General features: G+C 32.8%; 1 protein-coding gene across 1 annotated transcript; it reads right to left on the reverse strand.

Annotated features, from left to right (window-relative positions):
* Positions 1–16,328: 16,328 nt before the first annotated feature.
* Positions 16,329–21,836, reverse strand: LOC114176644 (glycine-rich RNA-binding protein 4, mitochondrial-like). Its single transcript, XM_028061753.1, has 4 exons — positions 21,621–21,836; positions 21,473–21,541; positions 16,695–16,801; positions 16,329–16,625 (listed from the first exon to the last, which is right to left on the reverse strand). Exons 1-4 carry the CDS (start codon positions 21,754–21,756, stop codon positions 16,518–16,520), a joined length of 420 nt encoding a protein of 139 aa, XP_027917554.1. The 5' UTR covers positions 21,757–21,836; the 3' UTR covers positions 16,329–16,517.
* Positions 21,837–23,149: the final 1,313 nt, after the last annotated feature.

The raw sequence follows: 23,149 nt of genomic DNA on the forward strand, positions 1-23,149 counted from the left end.
CAATAACAACAAACTCAACTCCACAAGTTATAGGGTCCCAAGCAAGTAGCACTGCACCCACTGGACAACCCACGTGATTTGATTCATTGTAACTTTGTAGTTGGTTTGTTGGATTAAGTGAAAACTTTGTTTTTTTTTTGTACATGAATGCATTATTGTCCCCCACTAATGGAACATTATAGCGGTGGGTAGGCATGTGGTGGACCACCTTTTGTTATAGGCACCACTTTTGATGCAAGGGCCAGATTTTGATCATGGACCACTACTAAAACATTGCAGCCATGATGCTTTTTGTAATGACTTAGCAGTTGTTTAATTCATATGTTTCAATGTCCACTTTATATAATTATATGTTTGGATCAAACTGTCAAAATTTTCAAATTAGTAAAGAACTAACCAGTATGTAAATAAAGCCATATGTTTGGTTCAAATTGTCAAAAATTTCAAATTAGTAAAGAAGTAACCAGTACGTAAATAATTATATGTTTGTTTAAGCCATATTTAAAACAAACTAGTATGTAAATAAAGCTACCAAAACGGATAAAAAAATGGCCAACAGATTGTTAATTCCACAAGGGTAATGGAACACCAATTAAACCAAGTGAAATGAAACACCAATTCATTCATTAATAGCAAATCCCCACGAATAAAATACATATCTAAAACAACCCCTAAAACATAAAAACCTTCACTGCCATAGCTCACAACTACATACCTAACCTAATTACAATTCACCTTCAACAAGAACATAACCACAAATAAAACTGTAAACGCCCACAACATAAGAAATAAATATTGCAGGAATTTCCCTAATCTTCTCTTTGTTTGCAATTTCTTCTTCAACTTCTCATTTTTCTTTGTCAATTCCAGGATAACTTTGTCCCTATCTAAGCAAACTTCATCTTCCTCTACTATTTTTCCGCTGTTAGCTTCAATTTCAGATTCTTTACCTTCGAATTCAGATTCATCTTCTTTAACCCACTCAAAATAGTTGCAGTGTGAATTGGACTGCAAAAGGAAAAAATTATAGCATTTCCGTACATCAAAGTCAAGCAAAAGTGATGGAAATTGTTATACTTACAGCCCAATTTCTACATCTCCAAAACAATCTGCCCTTATTCTTCACAGTAGTTGCCTTTAGGAGCAACAATTTTTCCCCACACCCACATACTTTTGATGCTATTTCCGAAGACGAGGCACAACTCTGCGATATTTTCGAACCAATCTTCCTCTGCGTAAAATTGAAACCTTTGCTACCACTCTTCATAATTGACTCCAGACAAATGTTGTTGTCTCAGTTTCCCCAACACGAACCAATCTTCCTCTTCAGTCACACTCTTTAGCACATTACCACTATTCCAATCCCGTTCCAATCCTCCAATCGCAATGTTAGGGTTCAAATCCTGTATTTGAAGCTTATGAGTAAAATAAAGTAATTAACTTTTATTTTGCCACGTTTCACTGTAGCTTAATTGACCCTTAAAATAACGAGTGACATGGAACTCCGTTTGCTAGCTCAAAAAAAAAACTAACGGCATGCTAAAATAGGGACCAATTCCATGAGTTTCAGAAGATGGAGGACCAAAATAGATTAAAGTTTGAAGGAGGGACCAAAACCAAAAATGCTCAATAGTTTGATAACGTAAAACATAGTTAACCATTTTTTTTTGGACTCATGTGATACGTAAGTAGAATATCTTATTATAACATGACTATTTATAAATAATTTGTATTATTTACCCTATTTAAAATAATTTGTATATTTATTTAAAAAACAATATTTTTAATTATAAAATATTATTAAAAATAAACTATTTATACTGTTTTATTTTACAATTATAAATTTAATACTTAAAGAATAATTAATGACAAATGTATTAAAATATATTATCAATAAAATTATTTTACATTAGTTTTAATTTTTTTTTAAAGAAGGACAAATAATAATATTTTAATATTACATATAATTATCAAAGAAACCTTATAAAATCAGGATTGTTTAAAATGTAATTTTTATTATTATTTTTAAACTGCTTTGTCTATTTTTTTTTCTTTTTTGTCATTTTATAAAAAGGTGATGAATGCTAATATGTACTTCTTTTTGCCAAGACAAAAACTAGTTTAAATAAAATAAATTTTTCAAGCATATATACTTTTAACTAAAAGAATTGTATATTGAAAATAATTCATTCTTTTTAACAGCATTGTAACTAGTTTAATTTAAGAATGCAAATTCTGTTTTATGTTGTAACAACAGTTAAAAAAAATCCTCCATAAAAAATAATTTATACAATTTATATGCATTGCTCAATGAATTGAGTAGATAGATAAATAATACTTGGTGCATATGTATAAATTCAAATAAATAGTTATCTGGAAGATATTTGTAGGCTATTAACATTTTCACTGCAACAGGACATGTGACGTACAATGATGATCATATTTTTATTATTTTATGAAAATAGCAATGATGAATGATGATTACTTCTGGCTTTTTAATGTATGACATACAGTATATGCGTGATCTTGGATCCCAACCATTATTACTTGGAACACTGTTAAACTTTTAGCAGAAATTTAAGAATATTATAAACTTGCAGCGTTTGTTTCTTACCATTAATTGGATTCTTCGAGGGGGAAAAGAGATGCTTTGTCATCACCCACTCTCCTTTTTTGTTTTTTTTTCGTAAGACAGACCTACAATTTGATAAAGAAATGGAACTCAATAATTACTTTGTCTCCTCTTCATTTTTCAGAGTCAGTTTGAAGATTTTAATAAACTTTGTTTCTTTATGCACCAACAATTATTTTTCTCAACGTAATCCTATTTAAAAACTTTCATTTTATGGACTATTGATCTCACGAGTTATTTTTAGTGCAATTTATTTTTATAAAAAACTGAATAGTTTTGGAATTGCATTGTCTGAATTATGTTTTGCAAGTTCTGGAATTTTGTCAGATTCTTGATGATGTTGTGGAGTTGTATTGGAACCTTTAATCTTCAAAAAGAAAAAAATAACTATTGTATACTAATGCAATTTGCAAGGAATCTATTTCAGTTAGTTCAACACTTATAACTTCATTTGGGATAATTGGTGTTGTTTGCAAGTTTTTATGAACCATTTCCAAACATCTACATCTTTTGGACTTTATTTGGTGCAAGTTCTGCAAAATAAGAGGTATGTTGGAACACCTGGATGGAACTCCGCATCATCAAGTGCAGAGACTGAAATTCTTTTATTTAAGTATGGAACTGTGTTCTATTTGGATGAGTTAATTTAAAAAAATAATTAATTTATTTGAAGAATTTGAAAATTTTTGAAATAAAATGATTTGTTTAGATAAAAAAATTAAAAAAAAAAATTAAAATTAAGATATTTTAGGAAGATATTTTAAATAATTAAAATAATAATTTGAAATCCATTCAATAAGGGAAGAAAATTAAAGTTCCACAAGATGAGGAATTTATCAGTCAACATGAAGAAAGTTCAAAAAGTTGATTCATGTCAACCTTTAGTGGGGTCGAATCATCTTGACATCTAATACAAGCTAAGTTGGTTTGGGTCAAAGATCGACTCGAGCCGGTCCTGACCAAAGGTCTAGTGAGTCAAGTCGGTCGACGCTGAAGGTTAAGTCGGTCGACACTAAAGGCTAAGCTGAATTTGGTTTGATCGGAAGTCAAGCCAAGTCAGTTAAGACCAAATGTCGAGTTTAGTCAGTCCGGTTGAAGGTCAAGGTGTGCAGACCCCGCTCGAAGGTTGAATTGAGCAAGCCTCGAACATAGATAAGCTGAGCTTGCCTAAGCCGAATATGGAGTCGAGTCAGTCTAATCGAAGGTTGAATCAAGTCAGCTTAGATCGAAGATTGAGTCGAGTCAATCTGAGCCGAATGTCATGTTGAGTCAGCTAAATATCGGGTCGAGTTGACCTGCAAAGTCGAACTGAATTGTCCTAAATTGAAGATCGAGCTAACTCAACTCATACTTAAGGGTGAAGTTGAGTTTTTAATTGAGTGATTACTCCTTTATCAATATAGGTTGGATTATGAAAGAATGAATGCAATTTGCATCAAAGTCAAGGATTGATTATGCCAAAATACCCTCCCAAATACAGTGCCACCTTCTCCTAATTAATAAATTTTTGATTTGCCTCTATAATTCATCTCATATTTGAATACAACTTATATTGTGGCCCCTTTGATGTAAGATGCTCAACAAAAGAGTTTGATTGAAAAATTCACCTGCTATTCCTCAACTAAACATTTCGTTGTGAAACTGGTGCTAGCTTTACGCAATTTCTCATAATAGAGAAAAAAGAAAAAAAAAAAACTTGCCACACACACAATAATTTCTTTAACTTTTTGACTTGTTTCCTTTTTAATTTCCTTCATGCAATCACACATACCTGTGGGAGTGGCTTTAGTGCAATCAGAGAGCTTTGTAATGATTATTTCTATCCAATTTCTGAGCATGAAAGGCAGAGCGAAGAGAAAACGATAGATAGAAACATGTTAACTTTTTTTCATGAAGCATCGGAAGCGAAAATTACATGCACGTAATGTTTTTGTAAGACATTTGGATTGTGATTAATTTATTTTTAATATTTCAATTATAATTTTCAGATTTTAATTTAGTCTATTTTTAAACAAATTTTTTATTCTCAAATATTAAATTGTTGGGTTTTGATCACAGCTCCTGTGGGGTCCCAAGGGTTGAGATTAGATGTGATCAATAGAGTGTCCCATGTGTTAGTCTAAAGTGTAACCCAACAAATAACCAATTTTTGTATAGATTGTAGTAAAGAACACTCACCTAACTAATTATTAATCACAAACTTCACTCATTTTTGTGCTTAACGTGAACCACAAAGAACGTAAATCACAACCCTGTTTTAAACAGTTTCTATACCTTAGCTTTAAGAAAAATAATTATTTGAAAAGATGATTATCTAACATGATAAAGATCAAATGCCATTTATAGCAACTATTATAACTTTCAATAATTTTTAATTCACAATTAAATTGAAAGTTTCTTTCCACTGAAATATATTTAAAAAATGTAAATCAATACAAAATTATTTTTTAAAATATTAATTCAAAGTCATTTTATAACCGTTATATATATATATATATATATATATATATATATATATATATATATATAAATTGGTTCAATGTATAATTATTTATTTTACTTATAACTTGTATATAAAAGTAAATATAATATATAATTACATTCACCTGTTTGATAAAAAAAAAATGCATTTTGTAGAAAGTTATTAATAATAATGTAATAATTAATATCTATTCTCTCACATTTTTATCATCAAGGTAGAGTGAATATGATAATATCTTTGTATCCACGGACACAGAGTAAGAGGGAATAAAATACTAGCACAATATATTTTGGCGACATCAACTAAATTTTAGTTGTTGGTTTATATATCAGTTATGTTATTCTTTTCGAATAATACAGCATAATGAAAAGGTTTTAAAAATTGTTAAAAAACTAAAACCATATTATTCTAGAATTCCCAAACAAATATATGCAAATATATAATTATTCTAGAAGTCCCAAACAAATATATGCAAATATATAAATCTAAAGCACTAGAAAGTAGCTAGATTTGTTTGGTCTTGTACATTTTTACTTTGAAAAACGCCATATAATTATATTTAATATTATAAGAATCTTTAAGTGTATTTTTATGATTCAAAGTAACTTGTTACACGGGATTTTTTCAAAATATTAATATTAAGTATATTATATCATATACTAATACATGATATTAGGAACACATTGAAAAATTCACCATCATAATGCAGCGGAAGAATTTGGTGTATCTCGAGGAAGCTTTAGCACCTATTTGTTTTAATATATATAATTTATTTTAATTTCAATGTATTTTACATATTTGATATTTTAAAAACAAATTATATCATGATAATATTTCTCGAAAATCCACTATTAAGATAAGAATTAATAAGAATTATCTTGTAAATCAATCTAATACGAAAAAAAATTAAGAACTAACCTTCAGCTATTATCACTGTCATAAGAATCATTTAATATGTTTTTTCGTTTCAAACTCTCACTCTATTTAATGTGCTTTTTCGTTTCAAACTCTCAATCTCTAAACTTTGATGGTCTGTCAATGTTTGGTAGAGGGTATACGTCCTTGGGGCACGCACATGCGCCACTTTCCATTTGCCTTCTTGACTAATACCACGTTAGTTAACTAGGCCGTGTACTTTGCCTCTTTGATGGACTTTGCTTTTAAAAGTTTCTCGGCCTCAACCTTGGTGGTTGTCAGGGTTTACAAAGGGGGTTTCATTGCGGAGAACAACACCAATGAGATCTGAGCCTAATCACATAAGACACTGACACCACTCTCAACCCAAAACCTTAAGGCAATGAGTTTATGGGTCTTTATTCTTATATAGTGCTCCACTTTCTCATTTTTAGCCAATGTGGGACTTAGAATCACACTTGGATTCCTAACAATCTCCCCCTCAAGGGTGAGTCCCTTCAACCACATTGGTACACTCCCCCTCCAGCGAAAGCATTCCCCACCACGAGTACCCCTTCTCGTACTGTCGTTCATCTTAACGGGACACGCTTACCTGGAACCCTTGCCAGGAAGACTTTCGATACAGGGACCTGCACTCGTCTAAGCCGGTTTTAACCAAGCTCTGATACCACTTGTTAGGTTTATAAGGAGGGGGTATCACTGGGGAGATATAACACCAATGGAGGGGGAGTGTACCAATGTGGTTGAAGGGACTCACCCTTGAAGGGGAGATTGTTAGGAATCCAAGTGTGAGTCTAAGTCCCACATTGACCAGATATGAGAAAGTAGAGCACCATATAAGGATCAAGGCCCAAAAACCCATCGCCTTAAGGTTTTGGGTTGAGAGTGGTGTCAATGCCTTATGTGCTTAGGCTCAGGTCTCATTGATGTGTTGTATCTCCCAATGAAACCTCCTTTGTAAACCTAATAGTGGCTTACCTTCTTTCTTCACCCAACTCCCTCCTCTTTTATGACACCAGTTTCGCTTCGCCCCTTTGAACATAGATAGCTGGTATGATGCTATTATAGGGTGTACACTTGGCATATCATGTCTAAGCAAATAGGTCAACGTTGTCCACTAGGGTTTACCTAATTTCTCACCCTCTTCACCGATGGCAGCCCTTATCTTCAAACTTTTTCCTGATTGTGGTAGGGGAAACCCCTTGTCTCTCCTACTAGTTCCATCTGTGCATCATGTTCATTTTAGGGTTGAGGTCTTTTCCCTCCAACGTTGTGTCGTTGACTTAGGTTCTTTTGATGTTGTTGGTGTAACACCCCAGATGGATATTACTAGATAAAACTGATTTTTCACAAAATATACTTTAAGAGAATCAGACATTACAATAAATTCCCAAGCGCGGGAAATTTCAAACTTGTCTCGCTATAATCCATTCGTACTATCTCATCTTTATTACAAGTTCATAATGGATAAAACATCATAATGTCTATTACAAAAGGTAGGAAAGCATAACATAAAGAAAATCCCCCATCGGTAGCCCCGCTCTGTTGCTAAGCATCAGCATGATCACCTGAATTCACGTCTGCTCCCACGTAACAAGTCACGTGATCATCGCCAAACACAAACACACAAACAAGCAAGGGTGAGCTGAAAAGAAAAATAATACAAACAATAAAATAATAAGAATTGACCCTCACCCAGTCCAACTTAATCAATTTTAGATTATTGACCTTTCTATAACATTATACCCCAATCTCATAACCTATATGAGATAGATCCATTCACAACCTTGGTCCTTCGGGATTATCATGCTCCCACGAACCTACCCGCTCGTGGTCCAACTCTACGGACCTCCCCGCCCGTAGTCCAACTCTACGAACCTGCCCGCTCGTAGTCCAACATGCGTGAACACCTACTATGAACCTCCCCGCTCATAGTAGCCTCAAGTGTGAGCACGGAACATACGAACCTCCCCGCTCGTATCCCCACACAAGAGTACAACAGATACGGACCTCCCCGCCCGCATCAATCACGCATCTCAAATCTCCGTTACGAACCTCCCCGCTCGTAACTAATCCAGCATATCCCGAACCCACTAAGAACTTAGTCCTTAAATCCCAAAGGTTAGCACAACTACCTACCGCAGCAGAAAATAAAACACCGACACTGCCTAGACAATTGTCAAGTGGAACAACTTCACTGACCGCCTGGCGCCACCCTTAGCGCTGCCAGGCGCCACACATTCACTCAACAATACAAGCATCGAATCTCGCCTGGCGAGACCAACCACTAAAGCCAGGCGCTGGCCTAAGGAAGTCCAGAAATTAGAATACTCATTTACAAAACAATGTCAACGTTACTAACCGACACCTTTTACAGTTTTATCAATAATTCTCTCTACAGATGTCTAATTGAGGTGATTCCTTTTTGGTTAGAAACTAGACTTCCATATCTTTAATTTGACTACTAAACCACTATTTTTGGAGGTCTAAGCTATTGGCAATTTAAAAACGAAAATTAGGGATCCTCCAGTGTTTTTTTCCAGCTTTCCCGTCCCGACGTCTGCTCACTGTTTCGATCGTTACGTTTTCCATAGACATCCAAATGAGTTGATTCTTGTTGGGTTGGAAACTAGACTTCCGTAGCTTTAATTTGACTATTCATACGAAATTTTTTTTTTAACATTCGAACCAAGAGCAGTCCTCATTGTAAAGTGACGAAAAAGTTTAGTTTAATCAAAACTTTAAAATAATTGAATTTGTTTATTCTAGATTTGGTTGCCTCCACGAATCCTATGAAGAGAATTCCATTAGTTTGACTTTACTTTCATTCAAAAAGGTACTGACGCATTGTTTACAAAGAAAAGAAAAGAATGAAAGATTGGCTATGCAGTTAAGGTGGTATGCGTAAAACATAAGGCATGGAAACAAAATGTCGTGTGGGTCCGTATCTTCTCTTACTCTTGCATTATCACATTGCTAAGAGACCAAAGCTACACCCCATACCCTTTGCATGCCCGTGGGCCCCTCCCCAAAATAACACCACACCTTAACCAAACCATGGGAAGAATAAAGAACCCCTGTATTCATGTGATATCTAATAAAAAGAAATCTTGGTCCCACCTGGACACTATACCAAGACAAAATCTAATCCCCAATCTAGATATAGGCTACGTCCCCATAAGGTCTCCACTCCAAAAGCATCGCAAAACCATTTCTCTATTGGTATGAAGCTATAATAACAGTATAACTACATCACCTGTATATGCGCATATTCAACGTCGCACCATACCGAACAATTGGAAATATACTGCACGACCCATCACTATAGACAACCCCACAATTTGAGAGGTTTGACACCCTTCATGCTAGGTGGCTGCAGACGTTTTCCTGGTGTCAAAGCTCATCCTCACACAACACTACAAAACTCGAAATCAGGAAACTCGACCATCGATCAAACTTCTTCCACGTTTTAGCCGCGTACATGAAGAGAAATGAAAAGAACACAACATTTATCACCCCCCCTCATCGGGAAAACCGCGTTCATCACGCAGCAACCCAGACCCAACGGTTACTGTCCCAAAACAGACCGTAAAGAGACCCAACTTGGCCCATGTCACAAACGATTCCACATAGGGAAATTTTAAACATCACGCCAAGCAGAAAGGGATAAAATCATATAATCACAAGAATAGGGTCACCAAGCAGATTCAATACTACGGAAATCACATTCTTTATTGCTTGATTATCACAGTCAGACTCTCTCTCAAATCACATACAATAAGCATCAAGAGAATAAAGGACAAATAAAGATTTAAAGACACAATTTGCAGCTCCCCTAACACAAATAATTTAACTCAAAAAGTAAATTTCACAAATTTACCATCCCATAATCACTTTGAAATCTTAATTTGAACACAGTCAAACAATAACAGAAGAAGGATTAGCCCCCCTTACCTCTGATCCTCGCTCCAATTGAATTTTAACGAATTGTGCTTGTTGTCCAAGGCCCCCTCTATAGGTATCTTCTTCAATTCCTTCAACCCTCACTCACACCCTCTAGAGCACGAAAATTTCTAACCTCTTCTCTGTTTTCCTTTGCTATCACTCACTCTCACTCTTGGCCTTCTCACACACTCCCTTCCCTCTCCCCAACTCAGCCCAATTTAATAAATTAAAAGAAAAATAAATTAAATTTATTTTTAAGTTTTATAACCTAAAACGAATTAAATTCCTTTCCCTCTTGTTTAGTGCACCTAAACTGACACCCTCTGGTTTCTCATGGAATTCCTATAGTTTTTCAGATTTTCCATCACCTAGCAAAACAAAAATATAAATAAAGTCCATTTCCTTTAACACAAGGTTCGAACCCATGACCTCCCAACTACCAAGTTCCTGCCCAACCACCAAACTAATTCATGTTCCCTATCAATTTACTCCTTCGTATGGATTTAAATCATGCTTTCACATTCACAATATAGTAGCAAAGTAAAACAAAATTAAATAAATCTACTAATGACATACTCAAGACTTGAACCCAAGTCCCTTCAACCTAATTAAGTGCTCTAAACCACTTAGGTTCACGTTGTTTCTTGTCTAGGATTTATCAAAGAACTCTCCTAAGGTAGTCCCAACCTTTTATTTCTTATATTCTTTTAATTATTTATTTTTATGAATTTCCTGGATCTCACAGTTGTTAGTGGGGGAAGTGGTAGGTTCAAACTAGCTATGAAGCATTCCTATGCCGTCTTCTAATCTCCATGCATTGTGATAATATCTCCTATTGTAGAGGGAAACTTCATGGCGAGGTGTCCAAGGCCATAATATAGAGGAATTCTCATTAACAACACATTGTTTAACCCAACAGAAACATGAATTTAACTATAAGCAATCTAATTTGTAATTAGTGCAATAAATATCGTCACATAGTTCACAAAAAACCATTAACTTTTGGTTAGAAAATGATTAAACAAATAATATTATTAATAATAAAATTATTACAATAATAATTGTTAGAGAAATAATAATACTAACATGTAAATGAATCAAAGAATATTAATCAGAGACCCAATAAGTCTTATAACAATAATAAAAAATAGATAAAAAATAAAAGGAGGTAAGGAGTAGAAATAGCTTTGGTTAAGGCACGCATACATAACGCTATCCTTATAGAGAAAACGTCCCTACTGCACAAGGCAAAACAAAATCATATGCGCTTCTCTCTCAAGATACAACAACCTGTCAGATTGATCGAGTGTAGCAAAAGATCTCTGAACCTTATGAACACCATGGTTTTAAGAGATAATATAGAAAAGAAAAGAAGAACACTTTTGAGAGAACTCTAGTGTTTGTTGTCTTTGTTGTGTCTTTTCTCATACACCTAGGTGGTATTTATAGGTAGAAAATGGAGATAGAAGAGTAAATTGTAATAAAAAATATAGCCACTAACCATAAATAACATTAAACTATCAAATTAAAAGTCCATGCAAGAAATTAGTAACGCCATAATTTTTTTTAATTATTTATTTTTTAAATTATATTAAAATATTTCCAACACTTTTGATTTATTCAACAAAGTAAAATCATATTCTATAACATTAAAAGAAATACCCAAAAGTGCAAATCGCAAAATAGAAATTAAGTTTTTATAAAAAATATTCACAAATTGAGAAACTGCAAAATTTAAAATAAAAATACATGCTCATTATCATAATTTGAGACTATAACAAAATAATGTTTTATCAATGCAAACATGTCTTAATGAATGAATCTAGTGACATAAAACTTGTTTATGGGCTGAAGTCATACTCAATTAGACTCACATAACCAAATGATAAAACTATTATGTTTTGTCTATGCAAACACGTCTTAATGAATGAATCTAATGACATAGAACTTATTTGTGGGCTAAAGTCTTACTCAATTAGACTCACATCACACCAAATGGTAAAACTATTATACTATTATGTTTTATTAAACAGTATGTTAATGAATGAATCTAGTAACATAAAACTTTCTTGTGGGCTAAAGTCTTACTCAATTAGACTCATCTAATCAAATGATAAAATTATTATACTATTATGTTTTATCGATGTAAACACGCATCTTAATGAATGAATCTAGTCACATAAAACTTGTATGTGGACTAAAGCCTTAATCAATTAGACTCATCCAACCTGATAAAACTATTAGACTATGTTTCTTTTCTCAATTCTTGTGAGCAATTTGAGAAATATAATCCAATATTTCATCCTAATTAATCATATAGATATAAGAAAATTCTTGGGTAAAAATTCATCACATCACATATAATTAATTACAATTAATGTTTATTACATGATTATACATATCAATCAATCAAAAATGTCATGGTCACTCTCTAATTCATTAAAAATATATCCCATTCAAATATTTAAATAAATATTTGCATCAATATATTTATAGTGCAACTAAAATAAAGAATAATATTCATGTATATAAATGAATCATATAACATATAATTTATATTATCTCATCTTATGGTGCAGTAAAAAAATGAGTCTAAAGATTCACAAAATAATTGTGTCAAATCATATATGGTTTTATACTCTATTATATTCCGTACAAGAACATATATTATATACAAAAACTTATAGCATGTACAACACCTTATGGTACGATTTTCTCTATTTTTTATATAAAGGAGTTCTTTTATCAAAAGATTTAAAAGGAACAATCATATGTCAATCCTTAATGAACTCATACAATAATTCAACCAAAAAACATTACTTGACTATCACATCATACAATATTTCACGTTAAAATATAAATATAAAATAAAATTATATACTTTAAATTTTTTAACTACATAAAAAGTGTATTTTTAATTCATCTATAATCTCAAAATAATCAGCACACCCATTGTTCAGGAATGGTGTCAATTGCCATAAACAAGTGATAACATTATGCATTACATGAGTACACAAAAAAAAAATATCATATTCATAGAGCGATTCCACCAAAACCTCGAAGGACCACAATGCAAATGCTCTAAGATCTTTTGTACCCATAACCGCAAAGTTCAACCGTTGGTTAGCATCACCTCATCAATTGTGACACCTCCCACGCTAATATTATTATGTTCGACATCAAACACAGTAAAAACAACAAGTAAAGAATCCAAAAGGATAACCACGACAGATACAAAAATCAAGGCATAGGTATTAAACCCTTTTATACCAAGTGTAAAATTAATGCGGAAAAAGATTAAGGACTAGCATTTCACCATTGTCACTCTCATAAGAATTATTTACTGTGTTTTTTCGTTTCAAACTCCCACTCTCTAAACTTGGATGGTATAACATACGATAGGAGAGGATAAATTTGATGACCTAAAACACATAACACTTGTGAAATTTATAGAGATATATGTCAACCATAGTGTAATTGTCATAATAAATTGTTGTCAATTATATAGAATTACAGTATCAAAATTTATGCAACAATTATAAAATTGATTGACAAATGAATCCATTTATAAAAATAACTGACGATATGAATATCACATTTATCCCACATTTCGCATATTTAGAAAATTTTCAACATATTCATCATTTAAATGATAGTTCACCACTTGAATGATATACATCTGGAATTCAGAAACACTCTTTTTCGATTGTTTATTACAAATATCATTTTACCATATGTTTTTACTTTTCCAAGATAACAATTTTACATTCAATGGTTGCTATAAATTATTTCAACTCAAAATAGTCTCAAACTTCAAATTCAATGGTTGCTACAAATTCTTCATTCTTTTTCCAATTTTTATTATTTGTCTACAGAATTTCCAAGTCATACTATCTGTATCTGTTTTTAACTATTTTTTTTACATCCCATATCGGTTGCGTTTTATATATGGTATTTGTGTTATATTTGACACCAATTTTAAGTCTTAAATAAATAAATAAATCAAAGTTGCACCCTAAAATTATTGGAAACAATCAATATAATTTGAGAAGGGTAATATAGAACTAAAATTATATTTTAGCCAAAAAAGAGAAGAAATTATTGCATGTTGAATATTTTCCAAGTATATGTATTTAAGAAGGTTGTTAGAATTTCGTGGTAATAATTAGAAAAGACATACGTTTTATATCATCAAGTGGATATATTTATTAAAGTTGCAACTGGATTTTAGTGGGATGATGGAAATAATTTTTAAAATAAAGAGTCATCATCAATAAGAATTTAAGAAAAATATTGAAAAGCCTCCAAATTAGTTCTAATTAATTTATATACAATCATAATAAAAATGTATATATATATATATATATATATATATATATATATATATATATATATATATATGTGTGTGTGTGTAAAATTAGAAGTGCATGTGGGCCGACCCATTCAGTTCAATGGGTAAAAGGTAATAATCTCACGCACTCCATTAAATTTCTTCTCCCACCCATCAAAATGCATTCGAAAAGTGTTTTTCGTATAATGAGGAAATGTTTGCTTTCCGAAAAAGAATTTCCGGAATTATTTATTGTATTCCAGAAAAATAAGTTTCGGAAATGATGGGTGCAGGATATGGCGGGAAGTAATTGCCAAGATAAAAAGGGGTTCTAAACGTGATGTTCACCTGTTAATTCCAAAATTCAATTGTATTAGCATCGAGACTTGGTTTTGAAAAATCAATAAGAAAGTAACGTGTTTTAAATATAGAAAAAGCATTTCAGTTTAACCCATCATTTATCTTTAAGTGTAATATTAATTAAAAACCCATAGAAAATCCTTAACAAATAAGCTAAGCAAATCAATTTATAAAATAAAGTTTTATCATTAGTCCTGATCCAACTGAGGACTACGATAATAAGGATTCATTGAAATTACTTTTCTATTTTCTTGAAAATCGAGGATTTATCTTTTGAAATTTCGTTTTCGTTCTCAGAGACGATACTAATATTTCGATCTAAAATCTATTAAGATAATATCTTATTTGTTTGAAGCTTGGAGTATTTAAAAAAAAAATAGTAATATAACAAATATTTTCCATGAATTATAATTAATTTGTTTGTGTGTGTGCAGCTTGGATTCATAAAGTAAAATTACCTCTTATTGATATCAAAAACCATACAATAAGTCAAAGCTATCACTATTTCACAAGATTAGGTAAATCCATACAATAGTAAAATATGCTAATCAGTCCCTATGTACTAATTAAGGAAACACAAGTACAAACAAAATTCTTTAAAAGAATATTATTTTTTGTTAGAAATATAAAAATACATGATAACATAAAACACACATGCATATGCATTTTATGTTGTTCCATTTCATGGTATGAAAAATATACACAGATTTTACTTTGTTCAATTTTTAGGTATGAAAATATAATTTTTCATTATGAAAACTGGTAAACACAAATGATGATGCATTTGGATCACTTACTAAATATATTAAAGTTTGATATTCAACTTAAACATGAAGTCGCGGTGGAAAGAGCTACTTCATAGCTCTCTATGATATTTTCCATTTTTTTTTTTGTTTTCTTTTAAGATATTTTCACTTTTCATCTCACCTCAAAATGAACCAATTTGATAAAAGAAAACTAGTTGACTAGTAAATAGAAACCATGGATACCTGTGGTTCAAAAAAAAAGTATTGTGGAACAAAATTATTACCGCTCTAAAGGTCTATATCTGAATGATAGTTAAACAAGTTAAGAGGCAGCAATCACAAGAAAAGTGATGGGTCAGGTGAAGAGTGAGGCTTAGGGAACCACCACATATGTAGCAACAGTTGTTGTTCTTTGCGACAAGTAAGGATTTACGAAGCATGTAGGGTATTCTTACATTTTATGTTCTTTCACTGTTGCTGTATGAAACAATGACTGCCACTTTGAATATGACTAGTTCCTACACAAGAAACTTTTGACTCCAAAGTCCTTTATGTTGATTTAGTGTTGTATATGTATGTAGTGAGGTTTTTTAAGAGAGAATTGAGGAGAATCAATCAATGAGTCTTGAATAAGACATTACAACATTATTTGGATCATTCTACTAATACATTGTTCATTTTACTCATTTTTATCCAATGTAAACCTTTTAACTCAAACACATGCTAGTATGTAATGGTGGTCATGGATAGGATTTTCGGTCTACATCCAATAAAATATATTGGATCTATAATTGAAATCCATTTTAACTAGTCACATTGCTTGCAATAACCTGCTGCTTAAATATGCATTTTTGTTTGGGCTTAGTTTGGCTAAATCGTTTTCATTTCTCAAAAAGCACCATGATTCTAACAAAAATATGCAATTGCTTTGTAAAATAAGTTGAATTTAACACATTACTTTTGCCCAGATTTAAGGAATTGATTTCCAGTTGCTTGTAAATTTCATTTTCTCTGACTGCTAATCACGATAATCAATACAAATTTCGTAGGCATCAGCTAACAATAGATATGATGTTACCTACATGGATTTAGTGAGGCAAATTAAATTTAGCGCCTGTTCAAATGTCCAATATCTGAAAGTCGAGGAACTACAACAGGTACACCTCGGGCCTTCTCAAGTGCAATACTTATCCTCAATGGTCTGCCCAACAATGCCTGCAAAAAACATCACCTTCAGAAGGAACTTCTACAGGAAATGATATAATATGGTATTCTTTGTCTGACCTTTCCATCCATTGCTTCCTTTGCATATTTGGCATCATCTTCATTTGAAAAAATGACAAATCCAAAACCTCTAGACCTGCCACTGTCTTTATCATACACTATCCTCACTACAAGAAAAGGTCTCCAATAATTTAGAGCAGAAGATCAAGACAGTAACAGATTTTGTAAACTGGAAAGGAACAAATCAGATGATGGAAAAGGTATAAGAGATACACAACATGTTCACAGAACAGCTAAAGACAATTAAAAGCTCTCGATATACACAATGTCAAACATAAGCATAGCTTATATTCATCATCAGACTCGCAGAAAAGCTCATCAACTTTGTTCCCAATTGTGTAATTCCTCGTTGAACAATCTTCCACGTCCTGTTGCCCGAGTTTCTCTTTTGTGTAAACAAATTTGCTCCCAAGATTTTACATGGCACAACCTTTGGGTTTCGAAGCAGTTCATACCTCCTTAATTTTTTTCTCAAGTTTAGGGCGCGCAGGAAATTAGAAAACAGTTGTTTATTGGAAATTTTAGGATTATGTGAACAAAATAAGTTTTATATTAGAAAATATAGGATGACAGTTATTTGTGAAAATAATCTATTTGGAGTATATATATACTAGGGGAAACATAGGGCCTTGTTGAGCTGTGTCCACATTTCTTCGGTTATACAACAAAAAATAGTTACCAAAAGTGAGTTTTTAAAAAGTAATAACCCCTTTATTTATTGATACCAAATGTAACTTCTTTATATTGATACCAAAACTGAATTCTAATCCCATTATTTATTGTTATAAATGGCAGAAGAATACTCTCTGTGGGAAACTTTTGTCTCTAGGACGGCTAGTGCATTGATGCATTGTATGTGTTATAGGTGACTTTTGCCTCTAGGACAGTAAGTGTATTGCTCCAGTTGATGTGGGACTAACCTCACCGCTCTTGAGATTGCAATTAAGGCAATCCCAAAGAAGCCAAACCTAAGGCAGAATAGGGGTGACCACAATTAAGGTGGCTTTCAAAACTCCCCTCACACTTAGGGCTACTACCTTGGAAGGTGGCAAAGGAAGGTGGCGGCCCAATAACAGATCTATGATAGGCTTTGGTACTATCTTAAAAATTGGACACAGGGCTTAACTCAACCCCATAATGAGAATGATACAAATCAATTGAGTTCAACTTCTATCTAAATTAGATTTATCTCGAGCTTTGTTACCAGGAACCAATCAAAGGAGTTTGAACAATTCAAGCCAAAATAATTCCAATTCAATTGCTATAAACCCTAGTCAAATCCAACCAGTCCCAATTTTGTTCATTAGAATGAAAATCCTACTATGCAAGGACTCTAGATTGTCCTCCGCTAACAGGTAAAAATTCCAACAATTGTGCGCCTTCAATCAGGTGTTTGCTGATTTCGAAGAAACAACTCAAATTCGTTGACAGAAGCATTCAAATGTTAGATAAGTTTGATCAGATTTATGACCTCTGGGAGAGATGCAACAATTTGGTAATCTCCTGGATCTTGAAATTTGTATCACCTTCAATTTTTGAAATTATAGTTTACGATGATCTTGCCTACGATGCATTGAGGGAATTTTAAGAGAGATTCCCTCAAGGAAATTTGGTAAGAGTTACAGAAAATGGACGACAAATGTAGGCTTTCCAGCAAATATTTTGCCATTCACAAATTATTTCAATGAACTTAAGATTTCCGGAGTAACAGATTGACCACATGGATCACCCTACAGTTGTTCCGATTAAACCAAAGCTTCAAAAATATTATTTAGCCTAAGATCTCCCTTGACTTCCTCCACCACCTTTTTGGTCTTTCTCTTGACCTACTCATAGGATAAGAATCAAACAATCTACACTTCGGCCACCTATTGTGATCTTTTATACATGTCTAAAATGAAGGACATCTAGTAAACTAAGTTTATAGAAGTTAAGAGGCACAGCTTAAATCCTTGGGTTGCTGCATCTATAGATATCAGCCAGGTCTTCTATTGTCTATCTGATAAAGATTATGTTGACTGGACTGAACAAGTGTGCACTTCTTTTATCTTTATCACAAAAATACAATAGAATTACTACCATGTCAATTAAAAGGACAAATGATGATGTCTTTAATGCTGGATCTGCTGATGATGTAAAATTTTCAGCAATTTATTCCTGAGGATGGGTTAATTGTGCCAGCTACAGTTCTATTTTAACGTGGTGTCAATATCACAGCTTGCAAAATACGAACATAACAGATTTTTATTTGCTGATAATGCATGTTCAATTCAGGACATTCAACTGAGGATGATTGGTTGGCGAGCTTCAACAAGGACTCTATCACTTAGATCATTGTTAGCTGGGATCTCACATCAAGGCAGCACACATTTCAAAATTCTCGAAGGGTACACATGGAAAGGGCCACTGCTTTCCGCATTGCTCTTCCTTGCAGACATTGCATTTCTGTGATGCAAATTGAGTGGATGTCTGGATACTAGGGGTGTTTACGATCTGGCCCATCCCACTAACTCAGCCTAGCCCAAAGGGACTCTGACGGGGCAACTTCTTCCTGCACCTCCATAGTTTCAACTGGCACCCCATAAACTTTAAAGTTCCAAATTTACCTTCTAGTTTAGGATTTTCATTTTTAGTTCCGGGTTGTTTAATCCAAAATACAAAAAATACTTTCTAGATTGCAAAATCCAAAATACAAAAATAAAAAATGCATTTTGATTGCATAATCCGGAATACAAAAAATACATTCTAGATAATGCAATCTAGAATACAAAAAATGCATTTTGGATTGCACAATTCATAATACAAATTTTTCATTTCGGATTGCACAATCCATAATACAAATTTTTCAATGGATTGCACAATCTAGAATGTATTTTTCAGTAAACATAAAGAAGAAGAGTAAGGGTGCGAGGTTGATCTAGGAAGAAGATGAAGTGTGGGGGAGAGGGCTGCAGGGCTGGTGTAAGAAGAAGAAGATGAAGCATGGGGGAGATGGGTGCAAGCTGGTGCAGGAAAAAGAAGATGAAGGGAAGAAGATAACGGTAAATGGGTCATTTCACAAACAGGCTGAAATGTATGGCAATGCAGGAAGAAGCTGCCCCTGACGGATTCGGATCTAAGAATAGACCCAGTGAATTTTGAGGATGGCTTCGAGTTACAACTGTTCCAACCCGAACTCATGTTGTACATTCTTTTGAAAAGTATATCTTTTAAAAAATAATGTATAAACAAACAATTCAACTTCTTGACTTAACAAATAATGTTTTGTAATATGATATTATAATTACACTGATGTCATTTTATCTTTTATATATATATATATATATATATATATATATATATATATATATATAAGAATATTCAATGTTTTAGTTGTGTTTTACTTTAATTCAACAATTTAGATGTATATAAATTTAAGATCAATTTGTAATGTCGAGTTAACCAGGTCTTGTCTTGTCCTAAATATTGTTGAGTCTTGATCAGGTCGGGTTTTAAAAAATGACCCTATCAAAATTTCGGCCGAGTAGGAACGTAAGTTAACCCATCCCGACCCATACTATGTATACTCCTACTACATGCTCATCCCTCGGTTACAGGTTATTGCTTCTTCTTGGGATAATCTTTGTTGTGTTGGCGGTCTAAAAGACCAACTATAGCTCGTTCTTCATCAGTGGCACAGTATCGCGCTCTTGCTCCTGCCACCTGTAAACATGTCACTAGTCTCAAGCAACCTGTTCAATGCAGTGACAGTAAATGTGCACCCCGTATTGCTGCAAACCCGGTATTTGATGAATGCGCCAAACAGACAATGACAGTCACATCGTTCCGGAGAAACATATTACAATCCTCATGAATTTGATTTCCATTTCTACCGGTGATCAGACTGCTCATGTCTTCTACAAGAATCTCTATCCTTGTTACCTACCGTCAGTAGGTTTCTAAGCTGGGAATGGTCAATATTTACCGGGCCTCAGCTAGCGGGGTATTACATGATGAAAAAAAGAAACGGGGAAAAGGAGGGAATGAGTTTGTTAATTGAATCTAGCTGTCGGTTACTAGAATTGGTTAGTTACTAACTTTTCCCCTGCACATGAGCCCATATGCCAGTACATCACTGATTGATGAGAATAATACAGACAAATTGAGTTCAACTTTTTCTCTTCAAATTAATTTTACGAAGGGGCATATTACGCGAGAAGAAAATTGAATTTTGGTCAGGTGTTTACATGTATGTATGCATGTTTGGTCTTTTTGTCCCATTCACTTGGGTGAACGCGAACTTATGACAAGTGCAACTTACATGACAGTATGTCAAATTTGTGAGAAGAGACAAAAAAAAATTGACCAAATGCAGATGAAATACAAGAACAAGGAAGGAAAAATTGAATAGTGCTAAAAAAAAATAACAGATCAAAAGTAGAAGTAATCACAGGTATAAAGAGAATCAAGGTTTCAAAGTGTGGTTTGCAAGTTATCTGAATTTGTCTGCGATTTGGGAAACCACAAGGCAAGGCAATCAGAATCTAAAACATCTACGGTGATTCTGGAATGGTGGAAAGAAAATGGGGGAGTAGAGAGAAATATACAATGATATCAGAGTCTTATGAGCATGAAACAGCAGATTAAATTTCACATGTTAAAAAATTACACTTCTAGACAGCCATAAGTCCCAACGCTTGCAACAACAGTTCAGTGAGACAAAACGTCGAACACGTAGCTTCATGTCAGAAACATTGGTAAAAGACAAAGACCTAGAAGAATATTAAGGAGCATATTACCTTCAGTGACGTCTCCGAAGGAAGAGAAAGCGTCTTTGAGCGACTTCTCGTCCACTGACCATGACAACCCTGAAAGAACCACAGAGTCAATAAAATCAAAAGAATGAACATAACACACACACAAAGAAAGAGAGAGAAAGAAAGGGACCTCCAACAAAGAGCTTGTTGGATGAAGGATGAGAGGGTGAAGAACAGTTGAATCGGTATTGAATTTGAGGAAGAGGAAGAGGAACGCGGAACCTTGTCGAAATGGCTGTAGCAATAAACGCCAGAGATTTGTTCATATTTCCAAATCAAAAAGCCACATCTCTGTTTTTACATCTCCAACAAAGCTATTGGTTTCCCAGTTTTTTTTTTTAGCTATTTCAAGTTGGGATCGTTTTAGTTTTTATCCTTCAAATTTTTTTTTTTTTAAGATAGTACTTCAAAATAAAATCAAAAGTATAGTACTAACTTCAAAACATTAAATTTAAGAGGCTAAAGTAGGTTTAAATTTTAAAACCTTAAACTTTAAATTTTAAAAAATTATTTTAATTTCTTAAATTTAATATTTATTAACTAAAATAACGTTTTATTCTTAATCTTGAGAGACTAAAAGAATATTTTAAATTTGAAAATAAAAAGCTTTTTAAATTTGATTGAAAACACCATCAAACTTTTTTAAATGGAAAGAAAATAGCTAAATTAATCTTAGAAAAATAATTCATAAACACTTTGATTTTGTCTACATCTATTACACTTTTTTTTTCTTAACTCTCACTTCTTGTCTAATCGCATAATTCATATCATTTTCGTTTTCTCTCAAAGTCTAAACAAGATATTAATATACTTATTTTGGCACCCATAAATCATTATACTTGTTTATTTTATGTTTCGAAAGACTTCAATAGAAAGGCATTCGAGTAACAGAGAAAGAGAAATGATAACAATAATATAATGGATAAGCTGGTAGAACCCGAAAATAAGTGGGGGAGTTCTAGTGTAAAATTTATAAGTTAAACTTTAAAACTTGATAATAGGATAAAATAAATATGTTCCATAGTATTAGATTATTTATTGATTGAAGATTTAAAACGAAACTTATCGCGCATCATCAGCAAACATATTCAAGGGGAAGACATACTATTTTTTTTTTCTTAAATATTTTTTTTATCCTCATTTTCGTAGTGTTTGTTGCAGATGGTCATTCTTTTGATAGAGTGTTTAAAATGATTCTCATTTTTACCAAATGTTTAAAATAGTCATCATTTTCGCAATTCGTGTTTTATTTGGTCCTTTTCTATTACGCCATTTAAATCAGTAACGAAACACTATACAGGTGACATTATTTGTATTATGTTGCATTGGAGGTGTGATACATGTTTTATTTAAGCCTTTTTTTTAGAACGATGAAAATATATATCTTGTAAAGTTTTATTATTTTAGATCAAGTAAGGGAGTGAGTGTTTATGGATATATAATAGACTTTAGGATCAAGGTTTTAGTTATTTCAAATTAAAAACACTTTAAGTTAGTGTTGACTTTTTTATACTCTTGTAAGTAGAGTGTGGTGAGGTAATTAAATTTTTGCTTTGAGAAGTGTGAGTGTACTTAAGATCAAATGGTTAAAAGTATTTTTCTGTGTGTTGTAAAATTTATACACAATGATCATTCTCTGATTGCCTTTTGAACAATGAC

The sequence above is a fragment of the Vigna unguiculata genome, chromosome 3 (assembly GCF_004118075.2).
Source record: "Vigna unguiculata cultivar IT97K-499-35 chromosome 3, ASM411807v1, whole genome shotgun sequence".
Taxonomy (NCBI): Eukaryota; Viridiplantae; Streptophyta; class Magnoliopsida; order Fabales; family Fabaceae; genus Vigna; species Vigna unguiculata.

Bases quoted from the DNA above. Each gene is read 5' to 3' on its own strand.
- LOC114176644 (XM_028061753.1), bottom strand. From the start codon at position 21,756: ATGAACAAATCTCTGGCGTTTATTGCTACAGCCATTTCGACAAGGTTC. The intron at 21,542-21,620 runs GTCCCTTTCTTT...TGGTTCTTTCAG, and splicing joins CAACAAGCTCTTTGTTGGAG to GGTTGTCATGGTCAGTGGAC. The intron at 16,802-21,472 runs GTAATATGCTCC...CTTTTCTTGTAG, and splicing joins CTTCGGAGACGTCACTGAAG to TGAGGATAGTGTATGATAAA.